General features: G+C 38.3%; 1 protein-coding gene across 3 annotated transcripts in view; it reads right to left on the reverse strand.

Moving 5' to 3' along the window:
* Positions 1 to 19,625, reverse strand: part of RNF141 (ring finger protein 141) — a 44,478-nt gene extending 24,853 nt beyond the window's left edge. The window contains exons 1-3 of one of the 3 annotated variants that reach the window (XM_066250945.1): positions 19,515 to 19,625; positions 12,205 to 12,398; positions 9,017 to 9,125 (exon numbers count right to left, since the gene is read on the reverse strand). In XM_066250945.1, the coding sequence (XP_066107042.1) occupies positions 9,017 to 9,125; positions 12,205 to 12,347 (252 nt within the window). In that variant the 5' untranslated portion in view covers positions 12,348 to 12,398; positions 19,515 to 19,625. Of the gene's footprint in view, positions 1 to 9,016; positions 9,126 to 12,204; positions 12,399 to 19,018; positions 19,301 to 19,341; positions 19,486 to 19,514 lie in introns of those variants that run through there. The other 2 variants (XM_066250947.1, XM_066250946.1) reach the window with 2 other exon arrangements.
* Between the last annotated feature and the right edge of the window lie 1,646 nt (positions 19,626 to 21,271).

The raw sequence follows: 21,271 nt of genomic DNA on the forward strand, positions 1-21,271 counted from the left end.
CCTTTCTGGGTTGGTCAGGAATGAGCTCAGGGCACTCATGAATATCCAGTTTATTGTTTACATGCATATGGATGAGTTCACTCTTTGTGTTAGGGCAGAAGTTGTGATAGGAGAAGGCCTAGTAAGATGTGTCTCTTCATTTTCACCATAAGTTCTGTGGCTTCAAAGGGGTTAAAAACCATCTTATTGTAACCTCCCCATTGATGGAAGAGGTTTCCTAATACTTCATGACAGCTGCCATTATATTTTTTAGCACAGTTGATATGTTCAATTATTTAAAACTTAAAAATGGACGAAGAGACAGTATATTTTTTGAGACAGTATATTAATGGTAAAAAATTCATTCTAACTAAAAATTACTAAAACAAAGAAACCAAATCGTTCTCATGAACTTAAAATTATTATTAAATAGAGGGGGCAAGATGGCACTGGAGTAAGCAGACATACCAACTTCCACCTCCCAGAACCAAAGTGGATTACAAACTAATTTTAAAAACCATCACCTGGGAAAACCAACTATGGACTAAACTAAGAGGACTCTTTAAACAAAGATCACTGAAGAAGCCACACTGAGACTGGTAGGAAAAGCGGAAACGTGGAGAGGGCTGCCCAGCTCCCGGGACCAAGAAGCAGCCCAGAAGGACTCGAATGATGGGAGGGGAGTTTCCCAGAGAGGGAAGGGTCCTGGGCCCCAGGAACAAAGCCCCAGCCTATAGCCCCAGAGCCTAGAAGAAGCTTATATATAGTATTTAGCTGCGAAACAAGCCAGGATGCTGTTTGTGAGAAAGAGCCAACTTCTCAGACCCAGAATTCTTCTTAAAAGGACCGCGCTGAAAACCTCTTTCACAACCACTCACCTAGGACTCTGGGGGACCGGGAGAGATCAGAGGACCCAAGTAGCAGGAAGAGAGTGTAATCTAGGAGGCACAAGGAGAAACATTTTGAGGGACAGCCATCCTAATCCCTGGGTTGAGTCACTCCCCAAATCTGAAGTGAATATTTCCTCTGGAATCAGCAATACCAGCAAAGGGAAGCAGGACACCAGCCAAACCTCTCCTGCAGCACTCAGAGCAGAGTGGCTTAGAAGTAGGAAGCCATCCCAGATAAAGTATTGAGTGCTAGGGTCTGAGCTGCATTGCCCCCACCCACACTGCTGAGTGCTAGCTGGAGGGAGGGCAGAGGCGGGACACAGAACCACTGTCCCATTGGTGGGGGCAGAAGCCAGGCCGGCCACGACTGAGACCAGGTGGGAGCTCAGTCTGCCTGGCAGGGGTGGATGCTGAGGGCAGCCATGAGGGCAAAAGGGACGCAGGAAAGCAGTCCAACCTGTGGCTGTGGGCTGGGGGAGCGATCGGACTGCAGTCCCACCCATGGGGGAGGGGCGAAAGCTGGGGGACCGGTGGATACCCACGGCAGAGTAAGGGTGTGCAGCTCCACCTGCAGAGCCAGGGCTTGCGGCGGGTGGGAGAGCTCGGCTCCGTCCGCGGAGCTGGGGCTTGTGGCCAGCACAAGAGCGCAGCCCCGCCTGCAGGAGCAGAGCGAAAGTTGGGAAACGACAAAGACCCATGGCTGAACAGGTGTGCAGCCCCACCCTGCGGTGCTCAGGCTTGTGGCCCAGGCACAGCACACAGGCACAGCCAGGCACACAAGGGTGTGGAAAAGACAGAGGCCCGCCAGGGCTTATAGCCTGGGCACGTGAACACAGCCCAGCCCCTGGAAGAAAGGTGGAAACTGCAGCAACTGCCGCAGTGGGCTGGCACCAGCAACACCCATACCTGAACAACCAAGGCAGTGGCAAAGGTGGTAGCAGGCCTGAAGACAGACCACACCTAGGGAACACAAAGGCCGCACCCACTGGACTCCTCAGGCTACAACCTTCTTATACACAGGTAAAATGGGAAGGCAGAGAAATGCAAATGAATCAAGAGAAATCCACAGAAAAGGACATGAATGAGTCGGATATAACCAAATTGCCGGATGCAGAGTTTAAAATAATGATTGTTAGGATGCTAAAATATCTGAGAACAACAATAGATGGACATAACGAGCACCTCAATAAAGAGATAGGAAATATAAAAAAGGACATTAAAATAATAAAAAAGAATCAGAAATGACAAATACAATATCAGAAGTAAAGAAATTAAAAGCAGGATAAATGAAGCTGAGGATCGAATCAGCGAGATAGAGGACAAGATAAACAAAGGCATGGAAGCAGAGCAACAAAAAGAAAAGAGACTCAAAAAGTCTGAGGAAACTCTAAGAGAGCTCTGTGACAACATGAAGAGAAATAACATTTGCATCATAGGGATTCCTGAAAAAGAAGAGAAAGAACAAGGGATAAAGACTTTGTTCGAAGAAATCATAGCTGAAAACTTCTCTAAATTGATGCAGGAAAAAGTCACACCAGTTCAAGAAGCATAAAGAATTCCATTAAAGAGGCCCTGGCCGGTTGGCTCAGCGGTAGAGCGTTGGCCTGGCGTGCAGGGGACCCAGGTTCGATTCCCGGCCAGGGCACATAGGAGAAGCGCCCATTTGCTTCTCCACCCCCCCTTCCTCTCTGTCTCTCTCTTCCCCTCCTGCAGCCAAGGCTCCATTGGAGCAAAGATGGCCCGGGCGCTGGGGATGGCTCCTAGGCCTCTGCCCCAGGTGCTAGAGTGGCTCTGGTCGCGGCAGAGTGACGACCCGGAGGGGCAGAACATCGCCCCCTGGTGGGCAGAGTGTCGCCCCTGGTGGGCATGCCGGGTGGATTCCGGTTGGGCGCATGCGGGAGTCTGTCTGACTGTCTTTCCCCGTTTCCAGCTTCAGAAAAATACAAAAAAAAAAAAAAAAAGAATTCCATTAAAGAGAAACCCACAGAAATCTACACCAAGATACATCATAATTAAAATACCAAAGCTAACAGATAAAAAAAGAATACTAAAAGCTGTAAGAGAAAAGCAGTCTATTATCTACAGAGGATCCCCCATAAGGATGACATCTGACTTCTCAACAGAAACACCTGAGGCCAGAAGGAAATGGCAAGAAATATTCAAAGTAATGCAGAACAAGAGCTTAAAACCAAGATTTCTTTATCCAGCAAGGCTATCATTTAAAATTGAAGGAGAAATAAAAAGCTCCCCAGAAAAAAAAACAAAAAACTCAAGGAATTTATTACAACCAAACCAATACTACAAGAAATGGTAAGGGGCCTGTTATAAACAGTACAAAGGGGGAAAAGAATACAGTATAAGAGGAATGTAGCTTTAAAGAATAAAATGGCAATAAACAACTACCTATCAATAACATTAAATGTAAATGGATTAAATGATCCAATCAAAAGACATAGGGTAGCTGCATGGATAAGAAAACAAGACCCCTACATATGCTGTCTACAAGAGTCCCACCTCAAAACAAAAGATACACATAGACTGAAAGTAAAAGGTTGAAAAAAAATTTTTCAAGCAAATGGAAATGAAAAAAAGCTGGGGTAGCAAAACTTATATCTGACAAAACAGACTTTAAAACAAAGGCTATTGTACGAGATAAAGAATTTCACTACATAATGATAAAGGGAGCAATCCAACAGGAAAATATAACCATGATAAATATCTATGCACCTACGATAGGAGCACCTAAATATATAAGGTCTACCAGAAAGTTCTGTCCGTTTTTGGAATAAAACAAAATACAAATTTTTCTTACCATCAATAAACTTTATTAAATAATATAATTGCCATTATTATTAATGATTTCTTGCCAGCGTGAGGGCAATTTGTATATCCCATTTTTGAAAAATGTTTTCTTTTGATGCGAAAAATTGAACCAGTGCTTGTTTGATATCTTCTTCATTTTTGAATTTTTTGCCCTTCAAAAAATTTTGTAAGGACAAAAACAAGTGATAGTCTGAGGGTGCTAAGTCCGGGGAATATGGTGGATGCGACAGACATGCTTCTCTAGCATTTCTTCCTTGTTGAAAATCATAAAGATTACAGTGGCATAAATGAACTTTATCAGTAGCCATGGGTACACTATTGCTTCACACATAAGACTAACATGAATCAACTTTGTTTTAGTTAATTTGCTACGTCAGTAAGTATACATTAAGTGTTAAAAATAGAGAGGCACACATGCGCCAAATAAAATGTGCTTACGTGTCAAAACTTGTTGTGATAAAGCAGATTTTGATGGATATAAAGGGCGAGATCAACAGCAATACTATAATAGTAGGGGATTTCAAAACCCCACTAACATCACAAGATAGATCCTAAAGAAAGAAAATAAACAAAGAAACAGCAGGCTTAAAGGACATACTAGATCAACTAGATTTAATAGATATCTTTAGAACCTTTCACCCTAAAGCAGAAGAATATACATTCTTTTTAAGTGCTCATGGTACATTCTCTAGGATAGACCACATGTTAGGGCACAAAAGGGGTCTCAACAAATTTAAGAAGATTGAAATCATATCAAGCATCTTCTCTGATCACAATTACATGAAACTAGAAATCATTCACAAAAGAAAAACTGAAAAATACTCAAACACTTGGAAACTAAATAGCATGTTATTAAATAACCAATGGGTTAACAATGAGATCAAAAAAGAAATTAAAAAATTCCTAGAAACAAACGATAATGAGCATACAACAACTAAAAATTTATGGGACACAGCAAAACCAGTGCTGAGAGGGAAGGTCATAACATTACAGGCATATCTTAAGAAGCTAGAAAAAGCTCAAATAAACAACTTAATCCTACATCTAAAAGAACTAGAAAAAGAACAGCAAGAAAAGCCAAAGGTAGTAGAAGGAAGGAAATAATAAAGATCAGAGCAGAAATAAATGACATAGAGGTTAAGAAAACAATACAGAGGATCAATGAAACCAAGAGCTGGTTCTTTGAAAAGGTAAACAAGATCGATGAACCTTTAACCAGACTCACTAAGAAAAAAAGAAAGAGGACTCAAATAAATAAAATTAGAAATGAGAGTGGAGAAATAACAACTGACACAACAGAAATACAAAATATTGTAAGAAAATACTATGAAGAACTATATGCCAAAAAATGAGACAACCTAGGTGAAACGGACAAATTCCTTGAAACACATAATCTTTCAAAAATCAATCTGGAAGAATCAGAAAACCTAAACAGATCGATGTAACAAATGAGATAGAAAGTTATCAAAAAACTCCCAACAAACGAAAGCCCTGGGCCTGATGGCTTCACAGGTGAATTCTACCAAATATTCAAAGAAGAACTAACTCCTATCCTTCTCAAGCTATTTCAGAAAACTCAAGAGAAAGAAAGACTCCCAAACTCCTTTTATGAGGCGAGCATAATTCTGATTCCAAAACCAGGCAAAGACAACACACACAAAAAAAATTATAGGCCAATATCCCTGATGAATATAGATACTAAAATCCTCAACAAAATATTAGCAAACCAGATCTAGCAATATATGAAAAAAAATCATACACCATGATCAAGTGGGATTTATTCTTGGGAAGCAAAGCTGGTACAATATTCACAAATCAATCAATGTGATCCATCACATAAACAAAAGAAAGGACAAAAACCATATGATAATTTCAATAGATGCATAAAAAGCATTTGATAAAATCCCAGCACCCATTTATGAGCAAAACTCTCAGCAAAGTGGGAATACAGGGAACATACCTCAACATGATAAAGGCCATCTATGACAAACTCACAGCCAACATCATATTCAATGGGCAAAAATTAAAAGCAATCCCCTTAAGATCAGGAACAAGGCAGGGGTGCCCCTTTTCATCACTCTTATTCGACATAGTTCTGGAAGTCCTAGCTGCAGCAATCAGACAAGAAGGAGAAATAAAAGACAGCCAATTTGGAAAAGAATAAGTAAAACTATCATTATTTGCTGATGATATGATACTATACATAGAAAACCCCAAAGTCTTAGTCAAAAAACTGCTGGACCTGGCCGGTTGGCTCAGTAGTAGAGCGTCGGCCTGGCGTGCAGAAGTCCCGGGTTCGATTCCCGGCCAGGGCACACAGGAGAAGTGCCCATTTTCTTCTCCACCCCTCCCCCTCTCCTTCCTCTCTGTCTCTCTCTTCCCCTCCCGCAGCCAAGGCTCCATTGGAGCAAAGATGGCCCGGGCGCTGGGGATGGCTCCTTGGCCTCTGCCCCAGGCGCTAGAGTGGCTCAGGTCGCAACAGAGCGACGCCCCGGAGGGGCAGAGCATCGCCCCCTGGTGGGCAGAGCGTCGCCCCTGGTGGGCAGAGCATCGCCCCTGGTGGGCGTGCCGGGTGGATCCCGGTCGGGCGCATGCGGGAGTCTGTCTGACTCTCTCTCCCCCTTTCCAGCTTCGGAAAAATACAAACAAACAAACAAACAAAAAGAACCCTGCTGGATCTGATAAATGAATTCAGCAAGGTGGCAGTATATAAAATTAATACTCAGAAATCAGAGGCATTTTTTTTGTGTGTGTGGCAGAGGCAGAGAGAGAGTCAGAGAGAGGACAGATAGGGACAGACAGACAGGAAGGGAGGGAGATGAGAAACATCAATTCTTCGTTGTGGTTCCTTACTTGTTCATTGATTGATTTCTCATATGTGCCTTGACCAGGGGAGCTACAGCAGACTGAATGACCTCTTGCTCGAGCTAGCAACTCTGGGCTCAAGCTGGTGAGCCTTGCTCAAACCAGATGAGCCTGCGCTCAAGCTGGCAGCCTTAGGGTCTTAAACCTGGGTCCTCCACATCCCAATCCAACACTCTATCCACTGCACCAGAGCCTGGTCAGACCAGAGGCATTTTTATACACCAACAATGAGAGGTCAGAAAGAGAAATTAAGGAAACAATCCCCTTCATCATTGCAACCAAAAAAATAAAGTACCTAGGAGTAAATTTAACCAAGGAGATTAAAGACTTGTACTCTGAAAATTATAAAACATTGATAAAAGAAATCAGGGAAGATAAAAACAAGTGGAAGCATATACCGTGTTCATGAATAGTGAGAATAAACATCATTAAAATATCCATATTACTCAAAGCAATTTATAAATTCAATGCAATATCAATTAAAATACCAATGACATCCTTCAAAGATATAGAACACATATTCCAAAAATTTATATGGAACCAAAAAAGAACACGAATAGCCTCAGCAATCTTGAAAAAGAAGAATAAAGTTGGAGGTATCACACTTCATGGTATCAAATTATACTACAAGACCATTGTCCTCAAAACAGCTTGGTACTGGCATAAGAACAGGGGTACAGATCAATGGAACAGAACAGAGAACCCAGAAATAAACCCACACCTTTATGGACAACTGATATTTGACAAAGGAGGTAAGAGCATACAACGGAGTAAAGACAGCCTCTTTAACAAATGATGTTGGGAAAATTGGACAGCTACCTGCAAAAAAATGAAACTAGACCACCAACTTACACCATTCACAAAAATAAACTCAAAATTGATATAAGACTTAAATTTAAGCCATGAAACCATAAGCCTCTTAGAAGAAAACATAGGCAGTAAGCTCTCTGACATCTCTCACAGCAATATATTTGCTGATTTATCTCCATGGGCAAGTGAAATAAAAGACAGGATAAACAAATGGGATTATATCAAACTAAAAAGCTTTTGCACAGCTAAAGACAATATGAACAGAATAAAAAGACAAACTACACAATGGGAGAACATATTTGAAAATATGTTTGCTAAGGGGTTAATAACCAAAATTTATAAAGAACTTATAAAACTCAACACCAGGAAGATAAACAATCCAATCAAAAAATGGGCAAAAGAAATGAATAGACACTTCTCCAAAACAGGATATACAGATGGCCAATAGACAGATGAAAAAATGTTCAACATCACTAATCATTAGAGAAATGCAAACTAAAGCCACAATGAGATATCACCTCACACCTGTGAGAGCGGCGCTCATTAACAAAACAACACATAACAAGTGCTGAAGATGGTGTGGAGAAAAGGGAACCCTCCTGCACTGATGGTGGGAATGCAGACTGGTGCAGCCACTGTGGAAAACAGTATGGAGATTCCTCAAAAAATTAAAAATAGAATTGCCTTTTGACTTAGCCATCCTATTTTTAGGAATATATCCCAAGAATACCATAGCACTGATTCAAAAGGAGAAATGCACCCCCATGTTTATGGCAGCATTGTTCACAATAGTGAAGATCTGGATACAGCCCAAGGGTCTGTCAGTACACGAGTGGATTAAAAAGCAGTGCTACATATATACAATAGAATACTATGGGGCCATGAAAAAGAAGGAAATCATACCTTTTGCGACAACATGGATTACCTGGAAACTACTATGTTAAGTGAAATAAGCCAGGCAGAAAAATATCATATGACCTCACTCATTTGAGGAATCCAATGAACAAAGTGAACTGAGGAACAAAACTGAGACAGAGGAGGGATCAAAGGGACCAGAGGAAAAGAGGACAGAGGGAAAGGGGATGATAGGATGGAATAATCCTGAAGGGAAGAGAGGAGGGCACTATAGGGAGAGGGCAAGGGGGATGTTGAGGGGAATATGGGGGAGGGGGGATGCAATCGGGGTGACACTAGAATCTATGTAAACACAATAAATTAAAAAAAACATAAAAAAATTATTGTAATAAAAAAGAAAAAAATTATTTAAATAAATAAAACCCAGCGTTCTTGAAAGAAATGATCTCCTAAGACAACTTTAATTTTTAAGGATTCATCTGAGAGCTAAGCATTCCACAGCCAGCTAAATCCAAAAAGAGAGGCAGAAAGTATAAGGATAAGTGTTTACTATCACCTTCTTGATTATAAAAATCTCTGCTATCTGGTAATTATACAACCAATGAGATTCAAACAGTTAATCTGGAAAGCAATGAGTATCAAAACTATGTTTTCCAGAGTTTATAAATAAATGTTAATTATAACCAAATCATTAACATTTATTTCAACCATATTACTATATATTACACTATTAAGTGTGGTTCGAACCACCAACGTAGTTTAAGCTCTGCGTTGGAAGTCTCTATCACTCTCACCTTGGTACAGACCACCCGTACAACTGCTTTCCAAAAGGCAGAAGAATCAGACCCAGGTTGTACCTCAAAGAGAAGATGTTTTTCTTGGCCAGAAGCCACTTTAGCAGTTCTAAAAAGAGACAAACCCATTCGTTAATTTTATGAAAAGTCATATAAAATAATGAAAACAGATTCACGAAACTCTTTAAAACAGAGAAGAAAATCTGAATACCCACAAAAACAAATTATAATGACTGTAATAATTAGATTCTTAAAACACAAGGACAGGAAAAGTTTGGATTAAACATACAACTTAATTTCCAAGGTTTCTAAAGTCAATAGCATAGTGACATGATATTTATAAATCTTTTGTGTCATATCTAATATCTCAAATGGTGTTTAAAAATTTTAACAAAGACATCTATGAAAAACATGTCCAAGAAAATCAGTTATTTAAAAGAAAAAATTGAGCTGGTTTCCTTATCCAAATTTTGACTATTGCCTCAGAGAAAGTGTGAAAAAAAAAAAAAAACACCTTGCTTTTGGTTGAGTCCTTATTTAAACAATACTAACACATCACTCTGAAAAAAATTTATAGACAGTTTGGACTGGATCAAGCAGATGATTTTGAAACACTTTAAATAGAGCTTTACTGTCTTCCCCTAGCAGAGTAATTTTAATCTAGAGAGCCAAAGAATTCTAATATTAAAATAAGATTTTTAGAGAATAATTCAATATCATGCCATCAATGCCAATTTAAATCAGTTCAAAGACATACTTAAATATCTCTGCTTCCTTCTATCATTACTCACATTCGTCTCTAAGCACCAATGGGGATATCATATTCAGAACTAACTGACTTACAGCTAAATAAATTGAGGCCACTGAAAATTAAGCAACTAGTCCCAGGTAACAAAATCTGCCTGGAAATGTAATTCAGCTGTGCCAGTTCCCAGCTGTTTTCTAGCTATGAAGCCATGTTTCTTCTTTAGTTCTCAGCACTGCACTTAGGAAATGCCCAACTCTGACCAAGAAAATTGGTTTTAAGAACTAAATCCAGACAAAATTCCTGTATAAAATAAGCAAGAGGAAGACTTCCTTTTCCACCACGTCTATATTACACAGTAAACTTAGCCTGTAGATACTTTCACATTTTTCTCAGTATCTTTAGGCAAAAAGGTAAAATTGTGTATAATAGACTAGGTTTATATAAATTTCAAAACTCTAAAGGGATGGGAAATGTCACTGATTACTCTTTATAAGTATTGAAACAATGGACCTAAAAATCATTCCACTCTATGATGCAATTAAATTCTCAACCCAAATTTACTCCTTAAGAATATGGTCCCAGAAGTAAAGCCTCAAATACCCTCAAATACTATCATTTGGATGATCTAAAAAAACAAAGAACAAAAATTACAAAAAAAACCCCAACAACAAAGAACAAAAAGTAAAATGCTAAAGTTTTTAAAAACCAATAACTACATTTTTATTATGAAAGATCAGACAATACAGAAACATACACAGTAAAATGTAAAATCTCGTTGAATGCCCCCTTTTCCACCAACTCCCCAGAGACCCAGCATGCAGCCTCTTGGTTCATTTTCTATGTATTTACATATATAACCACATAGGATATATCCATATATCTATACAGGGCTTCTTTTTTTAAATAAACAAAATTGAGTGTTCTTAAAAGAAATTATCTTCTAACAGTGGTCGGCAAACTCATTAGTCAACAGAGCCAAATATCAACAGTACAGTGACTGAAATTTCTTTTGAGAGCCAAATTTTTTAAACTTCTATATAGGTAGGTACATTCCTTATCGAGGTAGTGCCCGCACGTGGTATTTTGTGGAAGAGCCACACTCAAGGGGCCCAAGAGCCGCATGTGGCTCGCAAGCCACAGTTTGCCAACCAGGTTCTAGGATAATTTTAACTTTTAAGACTTTCTTCATGACTAGCTAATATCAGTAGACTCTAGTCATGACCATAAAAGGATTATATCTAATGTGTTTCAGATGCCCAAGTATATTTCTTATCAAGCAATATAGCTATCACAAAGCTTAAGGACCAGGTTCATGTATCTTACCCTAAACTATTACGAGGGACTGTAATATAAGTCTATATTTATACTAAGTGGGTCCAAACCGCCCGGTGATTTTGATTGACTTTTTTGGGGTTTAAAGAGAGGTTAAAGGTTAAGGAGAGATAATGAAAAAACTTCAGACTTGGGGAAAGCTGGATCTACTTGTAATGCCAGTGGCCATGGCCAGGCAGGTTCACATTAGATTCAGGCAGAAGTTAGAGGAACTGCGGAGCCAAAAAGCATTGGGCCATTCCTGTTTAACAGATTCTTGACACAGCAGATGAGCAACTACAGGCAGGAGAATACTTCTCAGGGCAGCAGGAGAAAAAACAGCAAAACGGCCCCTCAGTGGTAGGCATGCAATCTGCAAAATGCCACTATGATCTGCCCTGAGTTAAACCACCTGTAGTTTTACATAGACAGTGTACACATGGCTCTGCCACCTGCCACACACTAGTCATGCAAAGTACAAGTGAGGAAGCCTAACACAGCTGTTTTCCCAACACTACCATTAATAGTTGAACAACCACTATAGGCCTCAGTTACAAGGTCCACCCTCAGCGGAGTGCACTGCACATTCTATGTGCTCAGGTAATATTAACTAATAAAAGATATATGTGGATGTAGGTGCTGCTAGAGAAAGACTTAATAGAAAGAAGTGACATCTGCTCACCTGTCACTAGGGGAGAACACACACAAAGAAAATGTATTTTAAAAGCATAACAAAACAAAGACTAAGTTCTAGTAAATATGCTCTTTAAGTAGAGAAATTTATATTCCATTTTAAACAATTTATTCAAGGATTAAGTAGAGATTTTAAAATGTTAGCTAATTAGAAAATATTAGTAACTAAAGTATCTTATTCTTTTGTGATTATAAATTACTATATATGCCAATTTATATGCCTGTTTAAAATTTTATGTTCCTTTGATTTCTTTGTTCCTATTACATATTTTAAAATAGCCACACAGAAAGTCTTACAGTAGATACTCAATAAATATTTGCTAACTGCTGCTAAAAACATTAGGTCTTACCAATTAAAACTTCTGGTTACCTCTCAGACAGTCATGACATATGGGGCATAAGTAAGGGGGAAAATAAAATAAAAAACAAGCCTTACACTTCATTAAGTTCAGCTACTCTCCCAAGAAATTCTTCATAAGTTAAGGAACCACTTTCTCGAACCAATGTGACATGTTTTGCTACTTTTTCTGGCAACTTGTTAAGAACCAACTGCGTCTGATCCGAAATTTGCTGTCCCATGATGAAATGATGTCTTTTGAAATCCAGAAAGAGTGTTGTTTCATATAGTTTCTGTCAAATATATAAAAGTTACTTTTACATATAAAAACAGCAATATTGTCACCCCTTCAAGAAAATAAAGAATAACTAGGAATACATACATTTAAGTGAGAGTCCAGATTTACACAGCTTAAGGTATAATTTATTTAAACTATATTTTAAAAGTAAAGATTTCTATTTCTATTTTTTAAGATCACTTAGTGAAATAAGAAAACAGAATCACTTATATTATTGGGACGATGATGAACCATTAATTCCAATAATGTTGCCAAAAACCATTAAATGGATGCATCTGTGATGGAGGCATTTAAGTGACTATATTGAAAAGGAAGTGTGCTTACCTTACAAAATTTTCCTCAGAACATTTCCTGAATGCTTACCACGTACCTGTCAGACTCAAAACTAGTGCCCTAAAAGGTAGGCATTATTATACTCCTATTTTACAGATAAGGAAATACAACTCAGTGATTTACCTAAAGTTGTGTAAATCACTAAGTGGTGACATAAACTTTGAACTCATGCTTTTCTGATTCTAGTGCTTATATTTTCAACCACTATGATATACTATGACATATAATCATAATATATTAGTCAAAAACATTTGTTGAATTACTTTATAAATATGCAACTTACTTTTAATTGTAAAATACATGTAAATTAAACAGATTTTTGGCCCGGAAAAACGTAACAAAACTAAAATGTTACATAATTTAGCCAGCTTACATTTTCTGCTTGAAATTAAGAGACAGCTCTTTTGCTTTTTACTCCAATGTTTTTCACTTAGAATTTATGTAACTTGTTTTCTAAATATAAAGGTGATATTTTAGTTAAAAATCTAGATTAATATTTTAATAACTTACCAATACAGATCATTAAGTTATTGAATTTACTTAAACTTAAGCACAAAACATTTATGTAATAACTACTTACTCTAAAGTCTTGAAAGATATAATTCTATGTATCATGGCTAGAGAAAGTTTGGATTTGTTTATTTTAGGTAGTTTTTTTATTTGTTAAATGATAATTTATCAGACTATCAAGCATTAAGAATATGATTAATATAGAAAACAAGATAAATATTTAGTATTTATTTATGCCGAGGTATTCTATAACTAAAAAGACCTCTATATAATACAAATACTACTAATAATAGTAAAAGCAAATATTTGTTAATCACTCACATCATGTATCATAATCTTCTAAGCACTTTATATGTATGCATAAATTCAGTCACTTAAATCTGCATAATATTTTATAGATGAGGAAACAAGATAGTTGGAACAGTTAAGGAAACAAGTAACAAAGTGAGATAGCTAACAGGAGGGTTTTTAAAAAATAAAGTTAGTAAAAAAAATATTTTGATTGAAAAAAAATCTGATTTCCTCCAAGAAATCCTATTTTACCAGACTATCATTTTATCTTACCCAAATTAACACTCATATCATATAAATCAGGTGAAATAGTTATAATTTCATAGGAAAAATTTTGCCAGAAAACATGCTTTATTATTTAATAAAAGAAATTAAGTTATAACTCTAAACATAAAATATATAACTTTAAAATATAAAAACATTTACAATAAGAATTCTCAATAACCATAAATATGTAAATTTTGTTTTGGGTATTAAAATTTAGTGTACTGTATTTGAGACTTAATTCTTTTAGTCACATTAGATATAAGAAAAGTACAAATGTACTAAAAAAGAAAAACTCAACAGTTACTGTTTTGAATCTACTTGGTCTACTTGGTGACGATAAATATTATATTATATAGCTAAATGACAAGAAGCTGTTGAGAAAGATCCATGCCACTAAAAAAGAAAAAAAAATCTCTAAATGCAAAATTATAATTTCAAATATATCCAAGTGGATTCATAGCAACTGTATCCAAAGAGAAATAAAGATCTTAGCCTAGAGGAGGTCTCCAGTTTATTCAACATTAGAGATTTTTTTAATTTCAAAGGTTGATAAAACTAGTAAGGATAGTTTGCTAAACATTCTTACTTTCTAAGTAAGGCTATTTTTCAAAAATAAACAAAAAAAATCTCTAAAACTTAACAAAAATTTAAAAAGAATTTATAACCTGCAAAGTAGAAAGATATATTACAATAGGGCCTTGGCTGGTTGGCTCTGTGTTAGAGCATCAGCCCATTGTGTGGATGTCCTTGGTTTGATTCCCAGTCAGGGCACACAGGAGAAACACCCATCTGCTTATCCACCCCTCCCCCTTTCCCTTCTCTCTCTCTCCTCCTCCTGCAGCCATGGCTCACCTGGAGCAAGTTGGACCCGGGTGCTGAGGATGGCTCCACTGCTTCACCTGAGGCACTAAAATAGCTCAGCTGACTAGCAACAGAGCAACAACCCCATAGAAGGCTTGCCAGGTGGATCCCGGGTGAATCCCAGTTGGTTGGGGTGCATGCGAGAGTCTGTCTCTCTGCCCCCCCACTTCTCACTTAAGAAATATTAAAAAAATAAAGATATATTACAATAAAAGTCCTTCCCAAGAAGGCAGTACCTTCACACTGATATTATGCTACATACATACACATACATTGTTGCCCTTATTTTTCTTGTTCTAACCCAAACTTGTGAAAACATCAGCAGCAGCATATGGTTGTAGGCCAGTGTTTTGGAGCCACTGTGTTAAACAGCCTTTTAAAAAATTAAATTCAATAAGTATCATGCCCTTGGTGTTGTGCAATGTTATGGGGATACAATACTGAATGAAATAAACATGGTTCTTGCCACTATGGAGCATCTGATATAGCGGAGAAGAAACAAACAATCATGCCAATAAATATTATATATAATTCAAAATGAAAGTGCTAAGCCAAACAAGGACAGGGTACTATGAAACCTATAAAAGGGAAACTTGACCTGTTTTTGTGTCAGGGAAGAAGTCCTTGGGCAAACAATGTTTGATTTGAGATCAATCAGCTAGCCAGAGAAAAGGGTTAGCGGCATGGTGAGGGGAGACACTGCAGACAGAGGTCACAGCAAGTGCCTAACATAGGAAGGAGCATCGTGACTTTGAGGTAATAAAAAGGCCAGTTACTAAAGCAGAGAGGCAGAATCATAGGGAGGTTGTCACCAAGAGATGGGCTGTTGACCATTTTTATTGATGACCCAAAGACAAGACTGCATGCCTGCCCAATCTGTGGATGACTAAAATTAGAGTGAAGAATGTCCACTGAATACCAGAATCAAGACTGAAATAGATATTTTCTAAAGTGAAATATATCAAATATAACTAAAAGTTCATGCTGAATGTTTTGAAAGCCAACTGCACAGAAACACATAGGGAAGATGTGCTAAGAGCAGTTAAAATATAAAAGGTCTGAGCGTTTCGGTCAAAATAAGCCAACAGTAAGTAGGGACAAGAAAGATGTTAAATAATTCTAAATTCTTGTCAGAAGCAGATGTCCAGAGCAAGAGCCTAAGTCCCATTGTGCTCTGTAGTGGTTAGACCACACTGAAGTTTGCAATCAGCTCTTAGCAGTCACACTGTTAAAGGGAATCTAATCATTTGAACATATTTGTGAGAGTATAAAAGATATTATAGATCTAGAAAAAAAGAAAACAAAGCAATTTATTCTAGCTAATCATAGTTTTGTAACAATGTGGAGTAACATGACGTTTATTCAAATATGTGGAGAGATTCTATGTGGAAAAGGAAGTAAGATTTATTCTTTATAGTTACAGAGAAAAAAATGACCAATTAAGTGTAAATTAGGTAGATTTCAGGTCAATATAAGTAATTTCCTATCATCCAAAATTATCCAGAAGTATTATGGCTATCTTGTAATTAATGTATGTGAACTTGCTTTCACTGAAAGTGTGGAGGTGTTTAAATAAAGATTAGAAATTAAACTAATGAATGTTTTAGAGAAGATTTTTGCTTGGATGAGAAGTGGAATAGGTGACCTCTAATTTAATATTTTATTCCGAAAATGAAACTTAAATTCTCTCCAGCTTTCCTATATCAATCCAATCAAAATGCAATAAAAGATTTTAATCAACCAGACTGAAAACTTTAAATTACTTATATTATGTAACAAAGAAAAAATCAAAATTTTGAAATATAGTCTTATATGCAATGATAATCAATGTGCCCATCACACAGATATTTAAGGAGAAGCCTTAATGACTTACTTATTGAATAAGAAAACGGTCCTTTTGGTTTCTGCACTATTTTGATCTGGTACCCTTACTTTGAATGACAAGCAAGATTAATAATTTGAGGCAACATATTAATGCTATCCTGTAATTGCATTTGGTACCTGGGAAACCTGATCACTAACAACTACGATGAAAAGGGAACCATCTGGGTCTGGAATAGTGCTTTTCAACCTGGTTCAGTAGAGAGTACCTGGAATTTATGGCTTATTTTGAATACTATGAAATAATGGTAAATATTAATATCTATCACTAATATAAAAATGTCTCTGTGATCTATATGCAACATAAAATTACACCCAAGGGTGAATGTTCACAGAAACAATCTATTGAGGCCACCCTCCAGTCAGCCAACACAGGGTTTTCAGAGTCCCTCTTTGGTGACCGCACATTCTACCACCACAGCACGTATCATCAGCTAGGTCACTTGGCTGTGCGTGCCTTTCTGTGAGCTTCTGGAGGATAGCAGCTATGTTCTTTTCCAGCAGATTACATAAGCGTATAATAAATGGTTACAAATGGATACAGTAAATATGGCTGACAATTTTTTTTATTATTCACTCAGTGTTCTTTTGACTCTTGTTAACCTGTTTAGTCATTTACAAATACTAACGTAGAAGCTAAAGTTTAAAAAGAAAATACATGAAAGAAAAAAACTATAAAATTGTAAAAATTTATTATGTAATAAATGTTTATGTAAATTTAGAAATACTCATCTGATATTAGAAAAACTTCCTTCTAAATCATGGAATGGTAGTATTACATAGGAATATAGTTTGCAAACCACTGGCAAAGAATTCAACAACAGACAAATCTCTGGTCAAGATTTCTCAAAGAACTAACTGCTCACATACTATTATGCCACCTATAATTTAGCTGTTTCTAGCAGGAAACATCTGAAGGATTTTAAAAATAAAGAACAACTGTTACTTTCAAACATAAGAATATCAAGGATTCCAAAAATGCCACATTCTGTAGTGGGTGGTAACATACACTTGATCACTTCTTTTTTTAACAAATGAATTATTGTCGTTCAAATATTCTTTATAAAGATAAAAACACATGGGCAATTGGCAAAAACAAACCACCAACCCCCAAACCCAAACCTAAACCTCCCAAACCAATAAAAATAAAAAAAAGCAAAAACAAAACCCTTCATGAAAACATAAACCATATCCATTCATAAAAGGATTAAAGTGAGGTTGAAAGCCTGAAAGTGCAACAAGATGATTAGTTCACAAATACTGCATAGTATTTAAAAAACCTCTCCAAACCTGCTCTTTGAAATTGTGTCAACTACTTTCCTTACAAAAAAATATTTATAATTGAAATAATCATTTTCATCATGAAGCCTGTGATTTAAAAAAAAAATCAGTGATAAAAACTAAGTACTAAAAACTAGGTCCCTAAGGATACACTTGTATTACTCATTGCTTACTCAAACTCTAGATCTGTAAACTGCAAGACAAGATATTAACAGCAGTCATAACTGATAGTGAAACAAATTAGACTAGTCAGAATCACTATAGAGTCTGGAATGCCTGTTCTGGGCAGGAGAAAATTTTTACAGAAAGAAAAACTACAAAAAAATAGAGAGCACTTGGAGGTTAAGAATACCTATTTCTGACAGCACCAGTGTGTTTACTAAATACATTATATATTGGAAAATAACTAGCCAGACTTATAAGAATTCTCTCTGGACCTTCCCTGCTTTTTTAGGAGAAGGGTAAGGTGTGTTAAGTGTTTGGATGTGAACTAAAAAGGATCAGGCTACATACATCAGATAGCAAGTTCACTTAAACGAAATGACAAAGAACATATTTTGGAAGTGTACAATCATATTCTCGAGGAAACTATTTAGAAATAGCAGCAGGCAGCGTAAAAAGAAAGAGGGAAAACTCCTACTATTTTTTAATTATAAATTCAGAAAGCATAACTTCTTAGATGACTTCAATATAGCGGCGACTAATTTAGAATCTTTGGTCCGGGATGCCCCAGATGAAATTCTGAATGGATAGAGCTCAATTTATAGCAAGAAGAATGCACAGAGGGGGGTGGAAAAGAATAACTTCATGCATAAACTCTCCGAATTAAAAACCACAGGCAACGTTATAAATATGCCAAAGGAAAGAACTGACTCATCTGACACTGAGAAACAGAGCAGGGTCAGAATATGGGCATACACTGCAATTAAAATAAAGGGGCTGGGGATAAATTTGAATAACAATAGTTAAGTCCACGTTCTGTAGCACGATATAAACAACAGAAGAAATCATTTCCAAAGCTAACACAGAAGGCTTCCCCTTCAGGCATCAAAACTACAATTATTAGCAAGGAGACAAGGGGCCTTTCCTCAGGAGCAGCATACGCTACTTTAGAAGCGGAGGGACCAGCTAAGCTGAGTAGATAGACTTGGCCATTTCTAAATGATCGTCACTCGGCAGAGGGTTTCTAACCTGGGTGTCCGGTGCGGCAGGGGCGCACAACGTTTATTTTATTTATGGTAACAGCATCAGTGTGTTTACTAAACACACCGGTCACCCTTGTCGCCTCAGTGCATCCTCCAGCGCACTTGAACTTGGAGCTTCCCACAAACAGCTACGTCCGGTAGCCGTCAGACGCGCAGGCGGCAATATTCAAAAGCGGTTCCGGGCTCGAGAAGGAAAAACTCTCTCCAGTCCCCTCAGATCCACCCCAAAAACGGGACAGCCGCCTCCCTACGCAGGGCCACTGGAAAGGTCCGGCTGCGGCCGGTGCGTTCCCCGCAGGGCCTACCTACCAAGCCAGCTCCGCGCCCTAAGCCGGCGCCTAGAGGGCGGCAGGGCGGGGTCTGCCTCCCGCTGGAGCCGGCTCGGCAGTCTGGGCCCAGCCCGCGTTCTTTCTACTCCCTGCCCTAGGGTCGTGGAGCAGGGGAGAAGGGAAACGACGAAGGGACAGCGCTGCGAAGCTCACCCCAGGTTCAAGGCATCGCGCTTTCCGCGGCCCCGGTGCCGCCTTAGCCCGCCGCTCAGACCCACAGGAGGCGGTGGCTAGTTGGGCGACCGGGTCGCACCTCAGTGACGCAAAGCCCTTCCCGGCGCGTTGCCTGGAGACAGAGCTCTGCACTGGCTCACTGGTTTGGCTTCTCCGGCGTTGTGGGGAGGGTGGCGGGGAAGGCCAAAGAGAGGGACGTGCCTGAGTGGCCCGGTAGAGGCTTCGCCTGACGAGCTCCTGGAGGTAGGGGTTCTGGGGCCGCCGACTGGTGCGCCCTGGCCTACGCTGCCTCTTCTGGCTCCGTCTCCGAGGGGCTGTTGTGAGGGACCCCTGGTGACAAAGGCCACTCTGTGAGGCCTGATTTGTGGTTGGATGCATTTGGTTTACACCAGTTTGGTGGAACCAATACCTATTTTTTTGTTGAGTTTGGCGAGCAGGTCGTTAAAATGACACTTGTAATCAGGGTTCTCTCTAAGGTGCGCGCCTGGGCACTGCCCAATGTGGAAATCACAAATTACATTCCTTACACCTTTTAACGTTCATCTAGGCAACAGTGTATTCTAAACGTCCATAGTAATGTTCATTCTGTCCGTAGGTGAAAAAAATTGCAAGTGAGGACGCCAATCAAGAAGCAATATGAAAATATTTTAAATAACAGTTTTATTGTTTTTTGTCAGGTATTGTTTAATATTTTTATTAATATTTTTAAATTCTTATAACAATCTACATAGTTTTGTGTACCCTTTATTGTTCCTCTTTAAATATTAAATGCATGAAATAAACTATTGGTATATGTTTTTATCCTTAAAACGGTCATTAGGGCAGAGAACTGGTTGTTAAATTATTTGAATCCCACCACTGCCTGGTTTGGTCAAGGGTTGGATTTCAAGCCACCACTTACTAGGCCTCCCACCTCCTACTGGTCATACTTACACAAAGATTATCTCATTCCTTGCCATGAAATGGGGTCCATTATGCTCACTGAGCTAGGCTGAGAACCATAAAAGAGAACATTTGGACGACAGTAACCGTCACAAGGTCTGAAATGGTAAGCCTCAATAAATGGCAGTCATTGTGAACAGGTGTTGGCAATATTATGACTTTCCAGAACATCTATAGTCAAGAATTGCTGTCAAAAATGATACTAAACACCTTACAGGCATTGCACTTGTTTAAGTAGTTTGTTCAAAGTCACATAGCCAGTAAACAGCAGAGCAAGGTTTTAATGTAGGTATAGCTGACACTATAGCCTCTGTGCTTAGCAGAAATTAAGTTTAATGGGGTGACACTGGCCCATAGGAACACGTAAGTTTCAAGTATACATCTCCATAGTGCATGAACTATTCATTGCATTTTGTGCCCATCACTCAAAATCAAAACACTTTCTGTCACCGTTTATTTGGCCCCCTTTTATGCCCTTCACCCTCCTCTGGTAACCACTAAATTACTTCTTATGCTTGTTAACATTTCCTCACCTGTCCTTCCCAGTCATTTGTGGATTTACCCTGTGGTTAACTAATCCTGCTCTCTATTAACATATTTCCCCATATATAAGATGCACATTTTTTTTTAAAATGTGGGGTCTAAAAACTGGGTGCATCTTATACAGTGGTTGTAGAAGTGTGGCATTTCAAATGCCATAGATGGAATGGAGGACGAGGTAATATATGAATACAGTGATTTGTCATCAGAAACAGATGAGGACAAGCTAATGGATGGGAGTTGTGACAGTGATG

Source organism: Saccopteryx bilineata, chromosome 1 (assembly GCF_036850765.1).
Source record: "Saccopteryx bilineata isolate mSacBil1 chromosome 1, mSacBil1_pri_phased_curated, whole genome shotgun sequence".
In the NCBI taxonomy this organism is placed as follows: Eukaryota; Metazoa; Chordata; class Mammalia; order Chiroptera; family Emballonuridae; genus Saccopteryx; species Saccopteryx bilineata.